General features: G+C 41.1%; 1 protein-coding gene across 1 annotated transcript in view; it reads right to left on the bottom strand.

The window, feature by feature from the left end:
* Window positions 1–202: 202 nt before the first annotated feature.
* The window catches only part of slx9 (SLX9 ribosome biogenesis factor), a 28492-nt gene continuing 6234 nt past the window's right edge, over window positions 203–22460 (bottom strand). The window contains exons 3-6 of the mRNA XM_027281843.1: window positions 7721–7789; window positions 3588–3762; window positions 702–767; window positions 203–606 (exon numbers count right to left, since the gene is read on the bottom strand). Coding sequence (XP_027137644.1) covers window positions 480–606; window positions 702–767; window positions 3588–3762; window positions 7721–7789 — 437 coding nt within the window. The 3' untranslated portion in view covers window positions 203–479. The remainder of the gene's footprint in view (window positions 607–701; window positions 768–3587; window positions 3763–7720; window positions 7790–22460) is intronic.

The raw sequence follows: 22460 nt of genomic DNA on the forward strand, positions 1-22460 counted from the left end.
TGCGGATGAGTCACTCAGCTTTGGGAGCTGATCTTATTCTGAATCGGGTACAATGAGAAGACTGAAAATAGAAGAGTGGGAACGACGTGTGGGTGTTAAGAGAAAGCAGGCAGGTTTGTTGCTACATGCGGCGTTTGACTGCAAAGTGTTTGGAGTTGACGCGGCTGAAAACAGGACATGAGAAAACACACAGAAAAGTTGATGTTGTTAGATGGACTGAGATTTATTACCGAAGAGGAAATGTGGATAATAAAAGTGGGAGATATCCGTTACAGTCAACATGATCAAAGTGTCTGGGAGCAGACAGCAGCATCCTTCAGTCAGTGGTTGAGCGACGTGAGGGAGGATTGACTTCTTCCTCCTTTTAAGCCCAATGATGTACCGGGCTCGGGTTTCCGCTGACAGAATCAAGCAGGGTTTGTTGATTAACGTCTGTGGAAGCGCTTCACTCTCACAGAGTTAAGCTGCCGCTGCCGCTGTTAGCTCGGACCTTGCTCTTCTTCCTGCCTCATCCTCTTCCTCAGCTGCTTGCCGATGTCAGTCAGAGGGTTCATTTTGGCCGAGAGGGTCTTCACCGCGTCGCTGAAGCGGCTCGTCTCCGTTTCCCTGCAGCAAAGAAAAAAAAAACACACAAACTTTTTAAAAAGGAGAGAGTCTTCACTAGTGAACGTGCAGAAGAAGGGAAGAGACGAGCGGCTTACAGGAGTTTGCGTTTCTGTGACTGCTTCATCTGACTGAAGTCTGTGGGCTCGGGTCTCTTCACCGGCCTGCAGGGACGACACACAGACGGACACACTTACAACATGATGACGTCACAGCTCAACCTACAGGTACAAAACACATGATGCCATCTAATCTGTCTAATGATCAGTATGAAATAATATATATATCTATATTTTTTATTTTTATTATTTGATATGTGGGATTCAATTTTTGTTTGACAAAAATTATGAACCAGGTCAGTGTAGTTTTTGTTTTGTTGTATTTCTTTCATAAACAAATATTAAAAAAAATATATATTTATTTTATTAATCAGTTTTATTTTCATTTTAAAATACCAAAATCAGAATTGAAATATTAAAGATGATTTTTGCCACTCTTGTCTTGTAAATCTCCACATCTGCTCTCACACACCGACTGTCCACTTCATTTGTACAATGTGATCCAACAACTCTGACACTTCTAATGGTATTCATTTGACTTTGTGTTTATGACTGAGGTTGGAGGGTGGTGGTGCTGTAGTGGAGTGCATTATATTGAAAGTTGTTTCTAATATTATGGCCCTCTCATGTGTGTAGAGTGGCCAAAATATTAGAAACATCTCTCAATGGAATGCAGTCCAGTTTAACACTACTGCAAACCTCAATAATAAACATAATAGTTCCTCTATAACAGTTCTTTATATGATTTATGAAAGGAAACCAAAGACACACTGACCCCGCTTCACTGACTCTTTTGTGTAGATTAGTGTAGTTTTGTAGTGATTTTATTTTTTGTTGTTAAGGAATAAAGTTTCAAATAAAGAAAATGACACTCAAACTGTGACAAAGACATGCCTTGTTTTCAGGTATTATTTTTGTGTTTTAAAATGAAATCACTTGATTTTGTTTTTTTTTTAATGCTGAGAATAAAGAAAGAGATGAGCAAAATGAAAAATGCGTCCAATCGTCTCACCTCTTCGGCGCGGAGCAGGACGTGATGAAAACGAGCTGCGAGGCTTTTTACGACCGCGTTTACGAGCGCATGAATAACTACTCCATCACATAAATGACGCAGTGCAGGAGGCTCGGCGGAGGAGCCGGACTGATTCAGCTCCGAGGAGAAGAGAGATATTCCACCGTACACGTCCGACTCAGGCAGGATTTATCTGCGCAGCTTGTCTGTCTCAGGATGTTCCATCTTCTCTCCGACAGTCACTTCACTTAAAAACCTGGTCCTGACCGGGTTCTGCTGCAGCACGAGCCGCCCTGGCCTGCTCCGTTAGCCCGAGTCCTGTTTGAGTGCCAACAATGAGACTAATCCGTCCTCCTGAAGACGATCTGAAAGGACTCGTCGTGATGGCAGACAGGAGAGATTGCTAAAACACTAAACCTCATTCTCTGTAGTGAACGCTCAGCACCTTAAACCCATTTATCCCATCAGTCAGTCCAAACACACTCTGCACTGTGCTGCAGAGCGGTAAACACAGGCAGCAGAAGCTCGACGCCAGCACAATAAACATGTTTTACACACGACTTCAGGCTGTTCACTTGTTTCTAATGATGTGATTAAACCAGCTGACTAGAACTGTGAGTTGTGATGCGGGAGTTTTTCTCGAGCTGTGGAAGGTCTATCACAGAAAACCTCGGCCTGTCCTTGACCTGCTGTGACACAGGTGTGGAGTCACCGGAGGGGTTCTGCTGCCGTGTGAAGCCGCTCGCATATTTTAGCAGCATCTAGCTGGCGGCTGCTGCTGACCTTGTGCCCCGGCACGGATGAAACGGTTTCGAGGCATTTGATTGATTTTTGCCAGAAGAGTCAGAGGTTTTGTGAAAGTAGTTTGAAGATTTGGTTTTGTGTTTTCAAAAAGGTTGGAAGTAATGTGTCTCCACTATAACACAGACCTCTGTAAAACTGCATACAAGCTTTGTATATTTTAAGATGTGGAGGTTTTACATTTGTAGAAAAAAAAAAAAAAGATTTTTATGTGCGTGACGTCATCGTCGTCTATGAACCAAGCACAGCAATTTTAAAGAAAAACAAAAAAGAAAGGTTCGCAACTGCGACTCGGTTGCCAACGTTTGCGTTAAAGAGCCGTTCAATAGATTCGGTTCGTCTGTGAACATCACAGCTACTGTTGGCTGATGTGTTCAAGTGACTTAAATCCTGTTGATCCACACTGACCTGTGATCAGGTGAACGGTGTCTCCATCATTCGTACGTCTGTTCTCACACTATGTAACTTTGGGCTCCGGGTCGGGAGAAGTACGTAACGCTTTACGGCACTAAGTCACACACCACCAACTATTTGACTGATGTTGGTGAAAGTGGATCATATTTTATGGAGAAAATGTTTCCTGGTTTTCCCTTTACGGAGTTTCCTGACGGACAGTGAAGTGAACTGCTGCCAACTGTAGCTGCTGTTAGTTTGTTAGCCGGGCTGCGTGCACTGTGATCTCAGAGTCTCCTCTTGCTACTTTTTGATTGATCATAAATATAATCAGGACAAATACACATCTACAGCTGTGCTAAATGTTGCCTTAAGTGAGAATTCTGGGACATGTTGTCCATTATATCTTGTCCAGTTAACTACAGAGGCAGATGTTTGTGTGTAAATAAACCTAGACATCTGTTCATTTATTAATTTGACGGATCCATTTACTGCACTTCTCCTTTCCAAATAATATTTTTTGTTGATTAAACATCTGACAATGTGCGACTAACAGTGTGACAACAGTCAACAGATGGAGACTCATCAGTCAATCTGTTCGTACTGACGGCATCGCTGCTGTTAAATCAAATTTAAATTTACTCACATTGACTCTTCTCGGGGATAAAGAAATGTGAGAACTACGGAGCACCACCTCGGTGGGTCACCTTGGCACTTACACTTTGTTTTTCCTGCTTTTGCGGCGTGCAGTGGGGGCTGTGGCGGCGGGGGCGATGAGTTGAGAGAGCTCTGGCAGGGCGTCAGCCAGCGGCCTCATGTCTCCTACCACAGGGGTGGCCTGCCTCCGAGCCTCAGCCGCCTGCTGCTCCTTGGCCTGTTTGATGGAGCTGATCTCTAAAGGAAAGGAAACAAGGAGAGAGAATTACACCCGAGCTCAAACACAACAAGGAGAAGTGAAGCAGGAGTGAATGTCAGTGAAGGGTAAGAGGTCTCCATCTGGTTACACACAGAGCTCCTTTTACAGAAAAATGTCTGTTTAATGGTCTTATGAAATGAGGAACACATTTTCCAGTCTGATGAGGTTTTACATATGCCTGTTCATGTACAGCTAATAAAACAAACCTCCATCTGGCTGTACACACACACACACACAATCCAAACAATCCATACTTTCTGCTATAACGACAGTTGCTAGTTAAAATAACCACTGACATCGTGTATCCTGGTACATAAACACGGTGTATCCTGGTACATAAACACGATGTGCCCTGGTACATAAACACAGTGTATCCTGGTACATAAACACGGTGTGCCCTGGTACATAAACACGGTGTGTCCTGGTACATAAACACGATGTATCCTGGTACATAAACACGGTGTGTCCTGGTACATAAACACGGTGTGTCCTGGTACATAAACACGGTGTATCCTGGTACATAAACACGGTGTGTCCTGGTACATAAACACGATGTGTCCTGGTACATAAACACGGTGTATCCTGGTACATAAACACGGTGTGTCCTGGTACATAAACACGATGTGTCCTGGTACATAAACACGGTGTATCCTGGTACATAAACACGGTGTATCCTGGTACATAAACACGATGTGTCCTGGTACATAAACACGGTGTATCCTGGTACATAAACACGGTGTATCCTGGTACATAAACACGATGTATCCTGGTACATAAACACGGTGTATCCTGGTACATAAACACGATGTATCCTGGTACATAAACACGATGTGTCCTGGTACATAAACACGGTGTATCCTGGTACATAAACACGGTGTATCCTGGTACATAAACACGATGTGTCCTGGTACATAAACACGGTGTATCCTGGTACATAAACACGGTGTGCCCTGGTACATAAACACGATGTGTCCTGGTACATAAACACGGTGTATCCTGGTACATAAACACGGTGTGTCCTGGTACATAAACACGATGTGTCCTGGTACATAAACACGGTGTATCCTGGTACATAAACACGGTGTATCCTGGTACATAAACACGATGTGTCCTGGTACATAAACACGGTGTATCCTGGTACATAAACACGGTGTATCCTGGTACATAAACACGATGTATCCTGGTACATAAACACGATGTATCCTGGTACATAAACACGGTGTGTCCTGGTACATAAACACGATGTGTCCTGGTACATAAACACGGTGTGTCCTGGTACATAAACACGATGTATCCTGGTACATAAACATGATGTATCCTGGTACATAAACACGATGTATCCTGGTACATAAACACGGTGTATCCTGGTACATAAACACGGTGTATCCTGGTACATAAACACGATGTGTCCTGGTACATAAACACGGTGTGTCCTGGTACATAAACACGGTGTGTCCTGGTATATAAACACGGTGTATCCTGGTACATAAACACGGTGTATCCTATAACAGATAATAACAGATGACAACAATTACAATTACAACAAGAAAGTCTAACATAACCTCTGGTTAAAATGAACATATATTGTAACATCAACGTCCACGGTTTCATTCGGTTTCTTCTGTTGCATATCATACGTCTCTTTCCCTCCTTTTGTTTTTGTGACACTTTATTATTATTATATTCTAATATTATTTAATTACAGTAAGATTTAAACAAAACTATTTTGGGATGGGGTTCTAAGTTTGTTTACAATAATTTGTGATGGAAAAAATTCACTATTTTTAAGTGCGGCTCCTTTTATGATGATTGTGGTAGGAAAAATGCTTTTTAGCCAGTTTGCCTCACATTGCGTGTTGTGTTTTATCTGTTATTTTATGACCTTGAACTCACCACAAACTGGAATATAAAAATCTGGAGCAAATTAGCTAATTTTGTTGCAGTAAACATTTTGGTAATTACAAAACACTGATGAGTCTCGCTTCCTCTTGTTAATTTGTGTTTATGCTCTAGATGTTCGTGTGATCGTGAATGAAGCAAACATTGAGCTGTTATGATGGTATGATATGTTTTGTATATTTATGTATATGTGTATATATGTCAGGAACGCTCAGGCTTTGACTACGCTTTTGTAATGTGTACACACATGAGGAAAATATATCCTATTTCAGGCCTCGAACACTGGCATTAGCCTGTACGAATCCACACTGGTCAACTTCTGTGTCCATGATCTGAAATAGCTCATATTTCATTCTAATTTTCTTCTAATTCCTGAAAACTGTCAGCTTGGAGCCACTCTTGGGTTTCAGAAGGATTGAGTCGCATGGCCATTAGCACCTAATTATACGCCTGAACAGGATATGTGTTGTGTTACCAGGAATTGATTGATTCAGCAGAAGGGTACGGTTACTGGCCTGATTGCAATTACGGGAGATGATGGCGGCAGTGATGATGTCGGTTCTGTTGGGGAGAGGATTTATAATTACAGAGAGATGGGCCTTCAGCCAAAAAGCCCAAAACTCAGTGACGTACTCATCGGGCCAGAAAAGTATTGAATAGCCGATTGAGACAAATTTGGTGTTCTAGTGAGTATTTATGGCAGCAGGACGGTGTGTGTTAGATAGAGTAAGAGTTTGGAATAGTTTTTGGACAACAGTGGAGCTCTGTGACACATTAATTAGACATAAATTGTTAGTTGGTTCAGGACGAGGCGTCTGTTTGTGTTTGTTAAGGTATGTCCTGTTCTTTTCACTGTCTGTGTACACAGTCACTTTCAGGGAGTGCTCAGTTTCCTCCCTTCGGCCATTCACTGCCACAGTGTTAGATAATCCATCAACTTGTTATCTAAATAAACCTCACTAATGGTATCAAGTTTTTCTCGATCCGCTGCCAATCCCCTGATACTCATGGAAGAAGAACTGCAACCAAAACGTAGTCTCTACTCTATCACACTGCTTATATTAGATAGCACTGATGGAAAAACATGAGAGAGAGATATTTAAAGACTGCACACCAAAAAAAAACAAAAAAAAAAACTGAGTATGGAGCCACGTCAGAGCCGAATGTTTTGATCATTTGAAAAACATAAATTGTAACTTAATAATGAACATCTCAAGTTTTGATCTTTTTAAGTTTAAATATTATTTTGAAGAAATAATTGATTTTCACTCAGAGTTTTCACTTTCATACGGTATATATTTAGATATTTGAGTTTGAGATTTGATGTTTTAGATCCAGATGTTAAAGTTATAGCTTCGGGGATTTTTTTTTTTTTTTCCCCACTTTAAAATAAATAAATAAATAAATAAATAAATAAATAACAAAACAAAAAAAATATTTTGGAAATATTTAAAGACTTATTCTTTAAGGATAATAAATAGCTGGACTAAATGTATAACAGCAATACGAGCAGACTTTGTATGGCTCCACTGTTGCTCCACAAGTTTCATGTTTTCTCTATTCTTGATGAAGATAAAACAAATATATGCTCCTGGTGTATATAGATTTATATATTTGAAAAGAATGTGAGATGGACATAGGTATGTGATGGAGTTAAAGCAGACGTACGTGTAAATACATAGATGGGTTTGTCTGTGAATATGGTGATTATATCCTTGTATATATCTATATATACATATAGATATATACAAGGATATACTGTGTATACACCTGCATGTAAAGATGGATGAATGTTTTCCCACAAGCCAATCTGAATACCTCTCACATGTAAAAAATATCAAAGAGTCTGTGCATTCTTCAAATAAAGATAAAATGACAAAAGAAATCATACATCCCAGCATCAGTGTTGGGTGACAGATTGGTATTAATCCTGAAAATTCAATAATGATAGTCTCTGTTCAAACGAGTATCAGTCTAATATATGACAACAGTGTCTGTACATTCATACGGATACATTATGTGTTGACATAAACTCACTGTTGAGCCACCTCTCCCTCCTCTCCTTCATCTTTTCTTTCTTCGACTTGAGTTTCTTCTCTTCTGGACCTGTGAAAACACACACACACACACACACACACACACACAGTTATGTGACAGCACACATCAAACCGGGATAGCATCCACTGAGCACAGGCTGAAGCTCACTAATTAAACATGAAGGGAGACAAATTCAGAAATGTGTTAAAGATACATCAAAGGTAGCTGCAGGCTACAGCAGGCCTCCACCTTCTCCACCCCCCTCCCTGAGTGAGAGCAGCACCACAACTGAGCTGCATTTAACACACACACACGCAGACTTTTGTTTGTTTTTTTGGATCGGAGGAGTATTTGATGCTTTCGTTTTAAGCCCACACGGATGAGAAGTCCTCAAAGAGCAAACAGCCAGTGAGCACACATGTCAACCACAAATCCATCTCCATGACAACCGAGCAAATCACATCTGTTAATAAAGACTGTGGAATCTTCAGGAAAACAAAACCAAGACATGACGGATGGACGTTGAGACGAGGCCAGGGATGAAGTTTGAAGCTTCATTATCAACACAAAATATGAAATATTTAAGGCAGGACTGTGTCAAATTTTTATTTATTTGCGTGTGCTACTGTAAGCAGAAGTCTTGCTAAACATGCTAACATGCTAAAAATGTCAGATAAATCAATATAAATAAAATATGTCAGCAGCCCGGGTCATGCTCATGTAGGATTCTGTCTGCGCTCCCCTACAGTGTAAGCAAGCTAACATTACCTTAGCAATGGAGTCCACTAACACCAACAAACAACTGGTAACAAAAGCTAACATCACTGCTAAGCATGTCAAATATATTGCGATATATTTTAACAGGCTAATGTTAGCTTGCTTGCTAACACAGGCGAATTGCTAGCTAGCTAGTATTGCATAATACTATCTTGGGTGGATAAAATTAGCCAATTCCTCCAGACTCTGAGGGTTGGTTTGCTGTTTGCAGGTCACTGGGTTGCTCGTTAACATTATCATTAATTAAGGGAGATGCAAGGAGGGCTGCAAATGGCTAACTGTAACCAATAGAGATGTAACGATACACTCAACTCACGACTCGATTCGAGTCACGATTTTTTGTTCACGATGCGATTTTTCACGATTTTTTAAAATCAAAATGAGCTACAGACAAATTATGACCAAATAAAATTATTATATTTATTATACTTTTTATTTGTAGGAAAAAAATCTTTTACAGAAAAAAAAAATCTTTCTTTACAGAAACTCTCAAACGGTTTGTGTTCTCTTATAAAAAGTGCAACTTACATCTTAAACAACAAAACACATGACAAATATCTGCTTTCTTTAGAAACAATCTCACAGTAAACTGCTGTTAACTGGCGTGATGTACAGTTTTCGCTCACGAGGGGGCGTAACCAGGGCTCTAAATTAACTTTTTTGATCACTAGCCAATGTGGCTGGTACGTTTTGTACATAACAATAAAATAAAAACATTAAAACTTGCGAGCAGGTCGCGTCAATTTCCACGGAGCACCTCGAGCGGGCGAAAGTCAGACACAGAAAAAGCAAAGAGAATCCGGTGGATTTTCAAAATAAAATACCCCGTGCAAACTGCTGGTCGTAAAAACAGACAAAAGCAAAACTAACTAACTACGTAACATATTTACACATGTAGAAGCATGTTTAGAAGGGAAACACCGGGAAAATGTCCAAATCTGAGCAAGTAAACAAAGTCTGGCGGGCTAAGCGCTCGCTCCTGAAACACTCCCGGTGGGGTTTGAAGTCGCGTGCAGGACAGACCAAATACGCCACGCTCACACAACGCGCCGGGAAGCCTGTTTGACCAATGAGAGCACGTGCTGTGCGGGTTCCCATTCGCCAAGAATCGCGATTTATTTTTTCTGTCAACCGATGCGAGTCGTCACGCATTTGTACAGATTTTTAATTGTGTCACGATGCATCGTTACATCCCTAGTAACCAACCAAAGCTAAGCTGTGGTTGGTTGCACGGTTTGGGCCTGGCATTGGTCTCTTCATGGTGTTGGCTGATGGGTGGTGGGTGGTTTGCAAACATTACAGAGAATGACGTTATTCGAAATACAAGTACGAAATACTCTTAGTCTCATGTCACCATGGGCGAGCAACGGGCTCTGACTGCAGTTCACTGAACGCCCAAGGGTATCATTATTAACAAGGTTTTTCTGAATGTTACACAGAGAACCTTTAATGGAACAAATACTTTAAAAGAGAGCAGAAGTTTCATTTCAAAATGGAAACTAATCTAAACACACTGGGAGAGAACTCTGAAGATAAAGTCAGTCCTATCTACTTTCCCCTTGGTGGGAAGAACATCCCGGGGCTGGAAGGGAAAGTTTTTTTTTAATGTCAGCTTATCAGCAAAGCCACCTTGAGGTTCCCTATGGTCAGGACATCCTCAGGGACGAGAGAGGCTGTGGTGGCACAGATATAATTTACTGTACTGTGACGCCGACGGTGCGAGTGTGCGAGAGAGAGAAATACAGTCAAATTAATTCAATACTATTCTGCTCCAAACCTTTAGACAAAAACTCTGATCCAGCAGCAGTGGAGCTTTAAATAAAGAGTAAAAGTAGTTGAGAGAGACACAGTTGGGACTGATAAGGGTGAGAGATACTATATATGTATGGTCCTGCTCTTCGTCACAGCAGGAGCTGAGAGTTCGCTCACGGGTTAACGAGGAAAATGGAAAATAACTCACCAAGAACAACACCAGCGGTTGAGCTTTTCCATTATCGGCTCCTAACAATCCGTGACAGGATTTTCACCCGTCGTATCACTTCCTGTGTCTTCTCCCCGTTTATGCCTTTGTCCCTCAGTTTAGTGAAAATAAGAAAAAGTCACCCTGTGGATAACTGATGGAGTGATGGTATATGGGCCACCAGTAGAAAATTGGTGGTACTGTATAATATTCAAATTAGAGTACTGGGTGAATCAATCCTACTTCTGATTTCAGAATTCAAGCTCATTTCGACTGATTTGTGTAATAAAATCCAAACTGTGACACCCCTAAAAAACAGGTAGACTTCAAACTAACAGGAATTACTGATATCCACTTCAGACTGTTGATTCCTTCACTTGACAAGGTGAATAAAAGGAGCACAGCCAGTACTTGACAATGATCTAATCTGGATAATCTGAGGGTTCAGCTCATGAAAGAAAACACTGACTCCAGCCATCGGCTCTGTTTGTGTGTGAACAGAGAGGAGATCAATGACTTTGTCATTAACAATGCAGTAAAGACCTTGACCACCACGCTGTGTCTGAATGTTATCCATAAAAGAAACAATTCTCCAACCATCAAAATGGACCGTGAATTGCTGCATACTTTAAAGATGTTATGCTTTTCCTTATTATTGAATGCTCTTTAAACTAAATGACTCAATGTCGTGCCTGGCCTTGTTTCTGCTCATTGATTTGTGTCTGCTCCAGCTCGGTGGCGTTCAAAGGTCAGAGGCAACAGATAGGCACCCATGTCATTGCAATGAGTACGGCAGAATGTGATGAGTCCTGTCCTGTCCCAGCAGCAGCAGCAGCAGCAGCGGCAGACTGATGATGTGCTGGCATATTGATCTTGTTTAACTTCAAGCACGATGACTGGAGCAGGAGCTGAGTTATCACCTGCTATCATCAGTCTTTATTTCAGTCCAGGAGAAAGAAACAGGCTGTTAACATTTTGTTCTGGATGTACAGCAGTACCCATAATGCACACTCACACTGCACTGTGAATAGAATATGATTATTATAATTAAAGTACAATATAACACAAGGTTCACTGAAAAATCAGTAGTGTCCCACCTCAACACTAATACACAAAGCATACAATGTATTTATGTAGACAGTGCACACATTTGTCAGTTAGCGAGCAGCTCCCTTAAGCAATACATAAATAGAAGGCTGGCTGAAGGCTGGTGTTTATGTTATAATCTCCAAATACCATGAAATAACCCAAACCAATAACAGAGTCCATTGGTTCTTTCTGAAGATGTAAACCTTTCAAACCAGTTCACAAATATGGATAGACTTATATTTATATTTCACTTTTCTGCTCTACTGAAGCATGTCACAGCCTTTCAAATCAATTTGGGGCTCAAAGACACTTCAATTGGACTGGGGAGAGCCAGAAATGGAACCAGTTACCTTCCAGTTAGTAGACAACCCGCTCTCACCTGAGCCACAGCTGCTCTCAAATATATAGATTCATTCTGGAAAAAAAAACAAAAAAAACAGCTGTTCACTCTAGAAATGAATATGATATCCATTACTATGTATTGGTTGACCTGAAAATAACAATCATTATGTTTTTATTATCTTAAAATTAGCCTTTTATATGGAGAGGGTCCTCTTCTGTGGAGTCCACCATGTTGAACCACCATGTTTCTACAAACCCAGAACGGATGGACTCTAGATTGGACCTTTAAATTTATTCCTGAGTTTCACAGGCACTGTAGTTTACCCTACATGCTTTGAACGGGAGGGTAAGGCAAGGGGTATTCAGTTGGTTGCAATCTGCAACTTCACCATTAGATGCCTCTAATTCCTACCTTTAACTATGTTGGTTGGGAACTATTTTCAGCAGTGGATGAATCCACATTTGATGCTCTTGTCAAAATAATAATAATAATGTAGTGTGTATTCATAGTAATCACTGACGTGTTTTTAATGATATAATTATCACCCATCAAATAAAACTAATGCCCACACTTTCTAACATTAATTCAGTTTGATGATGCAGCTGTACTCAGTGTTGGTGGCCATTACCAACAGCATGTCTAGACAGGTTATTCACAGCATGAGTGAGGCGAGAGAGCTTCTTCAAGGCTCCAGAACCCCAGACAGTCTTATCAGAGTCCAAGATTCAAGATAAAGTCTCTTTTTTCCACCAACCAACCAACCTTGATCTTGTTTTTGTAGTTTGAGACTTCATTCCTATCAGTTAAGACTACATTAGTCATCAGCTAATGACAATTACAGACTAGCTACCTAGCTACATGACAGAGGGGAAAAACATTAGCTGCTCCTAGCAAGGGCAACCACAGCTTCAAATGGCATCAGCCATCACATCATTGGACACATCACTGCCACTGATTGACACCAATTTATTTCCAGCTTCTCAAAATGACTTGTGTATATGAGAACCTATGGAGGCAGTTAAACCTGTGAAGAATGTGGAAGACCCTGTCTATAGCCAGTGGTCTGTCCATTCTGGGCTACGGCAGAAACATGGTGGACTCCATGAAAGACGACCCACCCTCTCCATAGCAATGCATCCAATAGTTGTTGAGATATTTCAATCTGGAACAAAGTGGTGAACAGATTCTTTTCATAAAGATTACCATGAACCATGCTGCTGTGGAATCCTGAAGATAACCACCAGAACTACAAAAAAAAAACTGAATTTACTTTAATGAGCTTCAGCCTTCAAGGTTTAAACAATATCTAGGCAAATATTTAATTCAAATCCTAACACTGAGGGCTGTATTTAGTGTGTGAAGTATGCTGTGTACATATTCCATCTGCTGGTGTGTCAGTGAATGCTGTTCAGACAGGCAGATTATCTCCCAGAGTCTACACACTCCAGAGATCCTGGCAGGCCTTTATCTGCCACCGCAGCACTAAACAACAGAAGTGTTTTTGCTGCTGTTTGCAGTACGAGAACAGGCAAAGATAGGCATCTGCTGCTGACTACAAATGCGGGCAGAGGTGGAGAAATCTAATCTCTCATGAGTGGGTGGGGGGGTGTCTATTGTGTTTGTGGAGGGGGGTAAACCAGGAGGGTGCTTTACCACGACTCCGATCCCATTGGGGGCATCGTCTTCCCGCTGTTAGATGAAATGGATAGCTGTGATTACGGCTGGCTGGAGGCTACCCCCTCACCTATCCAGCCCACATCCACCCAGACTGAACATCCTGCTCAGACTTTTCACCTTCTTGTACCTTCTTGACTGGACTGACTGCTTGGATCTCAAGGTTGTAGGTGGGCAAACACTGAATCCTTAACTAAAAGTTGCAATGCTTAATTTACTGATCTGATTTGAAATTTGAACTGGGAAATTTTTAACTCTCTGACAAGTCCCAAAAATTTTGGAAGTGCAGTGCTAAATTAGTGGACTGTTCTTTAGTGGCACCAGAGACCATAAGAAGCATTAAAGTGCTGTATGGCCTGCTGTCAATCACAAGAATTTGATTTCCTAATGTGGATCCAATGTGTAGGGCCTGAAATCTGTCAAGATGTCTGTACCTTATGTTTACTTCTCGTAGTTTGTTTGTTAACATGAACATGGTTTAGCTAATCAGTGCTGAAAGGAAATTTTAAAAACTAAAACTACTACGGAACGTCCTATAGTGGCCAATGGCTACACAGCCTCCACCAGTCACGTGTAAAAGTACTGTAGCAATGCCACTAAGCACACACGTCACATCAAGTCCAGTCAGGGAGTACCTATGGCGCTCTTACCAAAAAAGTCCCATCTGCTCACCAGAGGAAGAGGCCCTGTCCGTCCTGAGTGTGACAGTCGATTATCTTGCCAATCCCTGACAACAAGCCATATTTCATAGTTCACCTGTTCTGTAAAATCAGATTATTCTCCAACTCTATCCTCTAACTTAATTACTTTGTGGGAACACCATCAAACCACATGGCTCCCACATGGGCCATTCCCTGAAACCAACAGCACCACCCTGGACTAAGCACAATAGGAGTCACTTGGATTTTCCGTTGGCCGTTGACAGTTGAATTGTGCCACAAACTGAACAGTTTTGTTTGCTTCCTTCTTTCTGTGTTGAGGTAATGACTCATTTATTATTATTAACTGTAGATTTTGTATTGAGGACTTCATTTTCTTCATACATTTTTGTGTGTTTTGTTTGAGTTACACTCTGTGCTCCTAGTCAAACCATTTTGCTTCCCATCATAACATCCGGTCCGGTCTATCTGGAATTACTGACTTTGAGAGAAAATAATAGCTCAGAAGTAAAAATTTGATTTGATCATTTTATTTATTTATCCTAGATGTTCAATTCAAATCAGATTTTTCATACATCTGCTGTTGGTGTTGATACACTTGAGCTCCAACATATGCAATAATTCAATCCATCACCTAGTACCAAAGTCAGGACTCATTCTGACCCAATCCGACAATGAATTATGACTGCAGCTGTTTCCCAATGAGCCGTGAATGTCATGACTTTTCTGTTGGAGGGAGGTGTGAAGCCACACTACTGCTAGCCAATAAGAAGCCTTCTGTCCGTCTATATGTCTTCACGGTCAAATGAACACGCTAGCAAACAGCACAGCCAATATGATCGTTAGAGTTCATTGCATGTACAGTTCACCCTATGATGCAGATCAATAACTGCACATTGCATCAGTATAACCTCCTGCTGGGCTGGCTTTTAAAGCAAGCATCGATCAAACTAATGTGTTGTTAGACCTCCATTAAAATGACAGATTGACAGTATTAGATTAGATTAGATTAGAATTTTGCTGCACACATTACTGATCTTCCATAATCTTCCATATTTATCCTTTAAAGCCTCTGGAAAAAGTAAAATGCAGATATGATATCAAAGCTAAGCATCTCATTAAGTATCCACAGAAATCTGAGTGACAAATAATCAATCAATAATAACTGAGGCTATTTCTCAAGACTGTGTAGGTGTGGCAGATCACGCTTTGATTGACAGCTCCCTCATAAGTATCGACATGATAGCGAAACAATGCTCTGCTGTGAACCTCGAAAACTATTTTATCCACCTAAAAACATGAATATCAGTTTAAGTGGATGCTATACTTAAAATATTTTCACTACCGGCACCTCGTTAGCTAACCTGGCAGAGTGTGCACCTCGAGTCGTTACCGCAGTGACCAGGGTTCAATTCCAGCCTGGTCCTTTGCTGCATTTTTCTCCCCTGACTTTCCGGTCTATCTGTCCAGCTGTTTCTATAAAAAAAGAGCAAAAAATGCCTTAAAAATATCTTTAAAAAAAGAACTTTAGAACTTAACACTTTCTAATGAAGAACTGAAGCAGTTATGTACTCCACCAGACCAGACTCCTTTTACAAAAACAGTAATATTACCGGAATATTTTCACATCTAACTCTGTTAATTGAGGTTTTATATCGACTGAACCAGAGCTGATGATTGTTGGAACAGTGGAAAGACAAACCAAGACATTTTCTGTGAGATTTATTCTGTGTCATTTGAATGAAGTGGGTTGGGTTTCCAGTGGCTTTAAATAATAAGATAAAGAGAATTAAAGGAGGGGAAAAGGGGTTTTAGAAATAGAAACAGAACTGTTAGTGTAACAAATACAAACCATTTTCCCTTAGAAAGGTTCTCTGTAGCACCAATGACTCTTACATTTCAATATTAAAAGAACGTTCTAATAACCACCCCGAGTTGTTTATTTCGGTGTGAACATTTCAGTTGTAAACAGATCCACCACCCTGAAGAACTATCTGCTTCCTCATCCATTTTCATCTCGGCAGCATCGCTTAGTTTCACATTCAAATAACCATTATTTCCATTGCACGCGCCGATGCTCTGCAGCATGCAGTCGAGTCGCAATGATGCAAGTAAACATGACAGCTCTGCCCGGGCAAATTGGCCTATCAGCCTTGTACCAAACCGCAGAAAAATAACAGAGACAAAAAGAACACGAGAGAACACAGGAAGGTTGACAGGTAAACCGTCCGATACAGCTGAAATGATGTCAGTTTTTCTGTGCTGAACAGGAGAGGAAAAAATGGTCATGAAATGAGAGGAGGACGAGGAGAGGAGGGAAGTGGGCAGTCGCGATGCCTGCAGGGAGCTGACCTCAGAATAAAGAGGAGCAGGGGGTCTCCCCTCCAGGGTCTGGTAGTGATACGATACCTCTAATTAGACTGCAGACAGAGCGCTTTGTCAAAGGGCCGCGGGGGCTGTCTGATCAACTTCCACAGTCAGACCTCTACACTGAGGGCTCACGACAACACACTCGGGCCTTTTGTTATGAATATGATATCATCAGTTTGATTACATAGCCTCAGTTTTGATCGCTCCTATAGTGGCTGTCTGTTTAGAACTGAAAGGTGAAACTGGATTCTACGTGAGCGTGCGATGATGGTATGTATGGTTCTAATGACTGCTGTTATTATCCCCAGTGTCCCTGGAGAGTTTTATTGAGCCATCCTCAGTGTCAGACTCACTCAACTTTCAGAAGGTGATGGACACTGGTGCAATCCGAGGTTATCGTGATATGCGTAATTTTATATCACAATATTGATTGTATTATGATATTGAAAATTCCACTGACAAATGTGTCTTTTAGGCTCATCCAATAAATAAATTCTCAAATTGAACTTGAACTTATTTGAAGTGTCAAGTATCGCTCGTTCAGATCGTTTATTTACTCTTGATCATACATACTCATGTAAATCCAGCTTTTCCAACATTGGTTGTTGTTTACTGGTTGTTTACTCAAACGCGTCACATGAACTGGAAGTTACCTTGATACCTCTTCAGTCTTTGGGCCTGTGTGATTTTTAAGTGCAGCTTAATAAGATGTGGAGCTGTAAGCAGGTACAGTCGTCCCTCGCTATAACACGGTTCGCTTTTCGCGGACTCACTGTTTCGCAGTACTGTACAGTATGAACGCGCATTGTGTTCTGCGTCCTAAATTGGCTAAGGGAGTACTGTACAAAATGCGTGTAAAAAGGTGTATAAAAGTGTGTGGTTAGGTCAACTACTTGGTTGGGAAACTATTTTCCAGCAGTGGATGAATCCACATTTGATGCTCTTGTCAAAATAATAATAATAATGTAGTGTGTATTCATAGTAATCACTGACGTGTTTTAATGATATAAATATCACCTCAATAAAACTAATGCCCACACTCACATTAATCAGTTTTGATGATGCAGCTGACTCAGTGTTGTGGCCATTACTAACAGCTGTCTAGACAGGTTGTTCACAGCATGAGTGAGGCGGTCTTATCAGAGTCCAAGATTCAAATAAAGTCTCTTTTTTCCACAACCAACCAACCTGATCTGTTTTTGTAGTTTGAGACTTCATTCCTATCATTAAGACTACATAGTCATCAGCAATGACAATTACAGACTAGCTACCGCTACATGACAGAGGGGAAACAACTAGCGGCTCCTAGCAAGGCAACCACAGCTCAATGGCATCAGCCATCACATCATTGGACACATAACTGCCACTGATTGACACCAATTTATTTCCAGCTTCTCAAAATGACTTGTTGTAGAGAAACCTATGGAGGCAGTTAAACCGGTGAAGAATGTGGAAGACCTGTCTATAGCCAGTGGTCTGTCCATTCTGGGCTATGGTAGAAACATGGTGGACCCATGAAAGACGACCACCCTCTCCATAGCAATGCATCCAATAGTTGTTGAGATATTTCAATCTGGAACAAAGTGGTGAACAGATTCTTTCATAAAAGATTACCATGAACCATGCTGCTGTGGAATCCTGAAGATAACCACCAGAACTACAAAAAAAAAACTGAATTTACTTATAAGAGCTTCAGCCTTCAAGGTTAAACAATATCTAGGCAAATATTTAATTCAAATCCTAAACTGAGGGCTGTATTTAGTGTGTGAAGTATGCTGTGTACATATTCCATCTGCTGGTGTGTCAGTGAATGCTGTTCAGACAGGCAGATTATCTCCCAGAGTCTCACACACTCCAGAGATCCTGGCAGGCCTTTATCTGCCACCGCAGCACTAAACAACAGAAGTGTTTTTGCTGCTGTTTGCAGTACGAGAACAGGCAAAGAGGCATTGCTGCTGACTACAAATGCGGGCAGAGGTGGAGAAATCTAATCTCTCATGAGTGGGTGGGGGGTGTCTATTGTGTTTGTGGAGGGGGTAAACCAGGAGGGTGCTTTACCACGACTCCGATCCCATTGGGGCATCGTCTTCCGCTGTTAGATGAAATGGATAGCTGTGATTACGGCTGGCTGGAGGCTACCCTCACCTATCCAGCCCACATCCACCCAGACTGAACATCCTGCTCAGACTTTTCACCTTCTTGTACCTTCTTGACTGGACTGACTGCTTGGATCTCAAGTTGTAGGTGGGCAAACACTGAATCCTTAACTAAAAGTTGCAATGCTTTAATTTCTGATCTGATTTGAAATTTGAACTGGGAAATTTTTAACTCTCTGACAAGTCCCAAAAATTTGGAAGTGCAGTGCTAAATTAGTGGACTGTTCTTTAGTGGCACCAGAGACCATAAGAAGCATTAAAGTGCTGTATGGCCTGCTGTCAATCACAAGAATTTGATTTCCTAATGTGGATCCAATGTGTAGGGCCTGAAATCTGTCAAGATGTCTGTACCTTATGTTTACTTCTCGAGTTGTTTTTGTTAACATGAACATGGTTTAGCTAATCAGTGCTGAAAGGAAATTTAAAAAACTAAAACTACTACGGAACGCCTATAGTGGCCAATGGCTACACACTCCACCAGTCACGTGTAAAAGTACTGTAGCAATGCCACTAAGCACACACGTCACATCAAGTCCAGTCAGGGAGTACCTATGGCGCTCTTACCAAAAAAGTCCCTGCTCACCAGAGGAAGAGGCCCTGTCGTCCTGAGTGTGACAGTCGATTATCTGCCAATCCCTGACAACAAGCCAATTTCATAGTTCACCTGTTCTGTAAAATCAGATTGTTCCCAACTCTATCCTCTAACTTAATTACTTTGTGGGGAACACCATCAAACCACAGGGCTCCCACATGGGCCATTCCCTGAAACCAACAGCACCACCCTGGACTAAGCACAATAGGAGTCACTTGGATTTTCCGTTGGCCGTTGACAGTTGAATTGTGCCACAAACTGAACAGTTTTGTTTGCTTCCTTCTTCTGTGTTGAGGTAATGACTCATTATTATTATAACTGTAGATTTTGTATGTGAGGACTTCATTTTCTTCATACATTTTTGTGTGTTTTGTTGTGAGTTACACTCTGTGCTCCTAGTCAAACCATTTTGCTTCCCATCAAACATCCGGTCCGGTCTATCTGGAATTACTGACTTTGAGAGAAAATAATACTCAGAAGTAAAAATTTGATTTGATCATTTTATTTATTTATCCTAGATTTCAATTCAAATCAGATTTTTCATACATTGCTGTTGGTGTTGATACACTTGAGCTCCAACATATGCAATAATTCAATCCATCACCTAGTACCAAAGTCAGGACTCATTTCTGACCCAATCCGACAATGAATTATGACTGCAGCTGTTTCCCAATGAGCGTGAATGTCATGACTTTCTGTTGGAGGGAGGTGTGAAGCACAACACTGCTACCAATAAGAAGCCTTCTGTCCGTCTATATGTCTTCACGGTCAAATGAACACGCTAGCAAAACAGCACAGCCAATATGATCGTAGAGTCAGGCATGTACAGTTCCACCCTATGATGCAGATCAATAACTGCACATTGCATCAGTATAACCTCCTGCTGGGCTGGCTTTTAAAGCAAGCATCGATCAAACTAATGTGTTTGTTAGACCTCCATTAAAAGGACAGATTGACAGTATTAGATTAGATTAGATTAGAATTTTGCTGCACACATACTGATCTTCCATAATCTTCCATATTTATCCTTTAAAGCCTCTGAAAAAAGTAAAATGCAGATATGATATCAAAGCTAAGCATCTCATTAAGTATCCACAGAAATCTGAGTGACAAATAATCAATCAATAATAACTGAGGCTTTTCTCAAGACTGGTAGGTGGGCAGATCACGCTTTGATTGACAGCTCCCTCATAAGATCGACATGATAGGAAACAATGCTCTCGCGTGAACCTCGAAAACTATTTATCCACCTAAAAACATGAATATCAGTTTAAGTGGATGCTATACTTAAAATATTTTCACTACCGGCACCTCGTTAGCTAACCTGGCAGAGTGTGCACCTCGAGTCGTTACCGCAGTGACCAGGGTTCAATTCCAGCCTGGCTGCGCTGCATTTTTCTCCCCTGATTTCCGGTCTATCTGTCCAGCTGTTTCTATAAAAAAAAGAGCAAAAATGCCTTAAAAATACTTTAAAAAAAGAACTTTAGAACTTAACACTTTCAATGAAGAACTGAAGCAGTTATGTACTCCACCAGACCAGACTCCTTTTACAAAAACTAATATTACCGGAATATTTCACATCAACCTGTTAATGGAGGTTTTAATCGACTGAACCAGAGCTGATGATGTTGGAACAGTGGAAAGACAAACCAAGACTTTTCTGTGAGATTTATTCTGTGTCATTGGAATGAAGTGGGTTGGGTTTCCAGTGGCTTTAAATAATAAGAGAATAGATAAGGAGGGGAAAAGGGGTTTTAGAATAGAAACAGAACTGTTAGTGTAACAAATACAAACCATTTTCCCTTAGAAAGGTTCTCTGTAGCACCAATGACTCTTACATTTCAATATTAAAAGAACGTTCTAATAACCACCCCGAGTTGTTTATTTCGTGTGAACATTTCAGTTGTAAACAGATCCACCACCCGGAAGAACTACTGCTTCCTCATCCATTTTCATCTCGGCAGCATCGCTTAGTTTCACTCAAATAACCATTATTTCCATTGCACCCGCCGATGCTCTGCAGCATGCAGTCGAGTCAATGATGCAAGTAAACATGACAGCTCTGCCCGGGCAAATTGGCCTATCAGCCTTGTACCAAACCGCAGAAAAATAACAGAGACAAAAAGAACACGAGAGAACACAGGAAGGTTGACAGGTAAACGTCCGATACAGCTGAAATGATGTCAGTTTTTCTGTGCTGAACAGGAGAGGAAAAAATGGTCATGAAATGAGAGGAGGACGAGGAGAGGAGGGAAGTGGCAGTCGCGATGCCTGCAGGGAGCTGACCTCAGAATAAAGAGGAGCAGGGGTCTCCCCTCCAGGGTCTGGTAGTGATACGATACCTCTAATTAGACTGCAGACAGAGCGCTTTGTCAAAGGGCCGCGGGGGCTGTCTGATCAACTTCCACAGTCAGACCTCTACACTGAGGGCTCACGACAACACACTCGGGCCTTTTGTGTATGAATATGATATCATCAGTTTGATTACATAGCCTCAGTTTTGATCGCCCTATAGTGGCTGTCTGTTTAGAACTGAAAGGTGAAACTGGATTCTACGTGAGCGTGCGATGATGGTATGTATGGTTCTAATGACTGCTTTTATTATCCAGTGTCCCTGGAGGTTTTATGGAGCCATCCTCAGTGTCAGACTCACTCAACTTTCAGAAGGTGATGGACACTGGTGCAATCGAGGTTATCGTGATATGCGTAATTTTATATCACAATATTGATTGTATAGATATTGAAAATCCACTGACAAATGTGTCTTTTAGGCTCATCCAATAAATAAATTCTCAAATGGAACTTGAACTTATTTGAAGTGTCAAGTATCGCTCGTTCAGATCGTTTATTTACTCTTGATCATAATACTCGTGTAAATCCAGCTTTCCAACATTGGTTGTTGTTTACTGGTTGTTTACCAAACGCATCACATGAACTGGAAGTTACCTGGATACCTCTTCAGTCTTTGGGCCTGTGTGATTTTTAAGTGCAGATTAATAAGATGTAGAGCTGTAAGCAGGTACAGTCGTCCCTTGTTAAAACGCGGTTCACTTTTCGCGGCTCGCTGTTTCGCAGATTTTTTTTTGTGTAATTTTGCATGCTTTTTTTTTTTTTCTTTAA

This window comes from Larimichthys crocea, chromosome VIII (assembly GCF_000972845.2).
Source record: "Larimichthys crocea isolate SSNF chromosome VIII, L_crocea_2.0, whole genome shotgun sequence".
NCBI classification, from domain to species: domain Eukaryota; kingdom Metazoa; phylum Chordata; class Actinopteri; family Sciaenidae; genus Larimichthys; species Larimichthys crocea.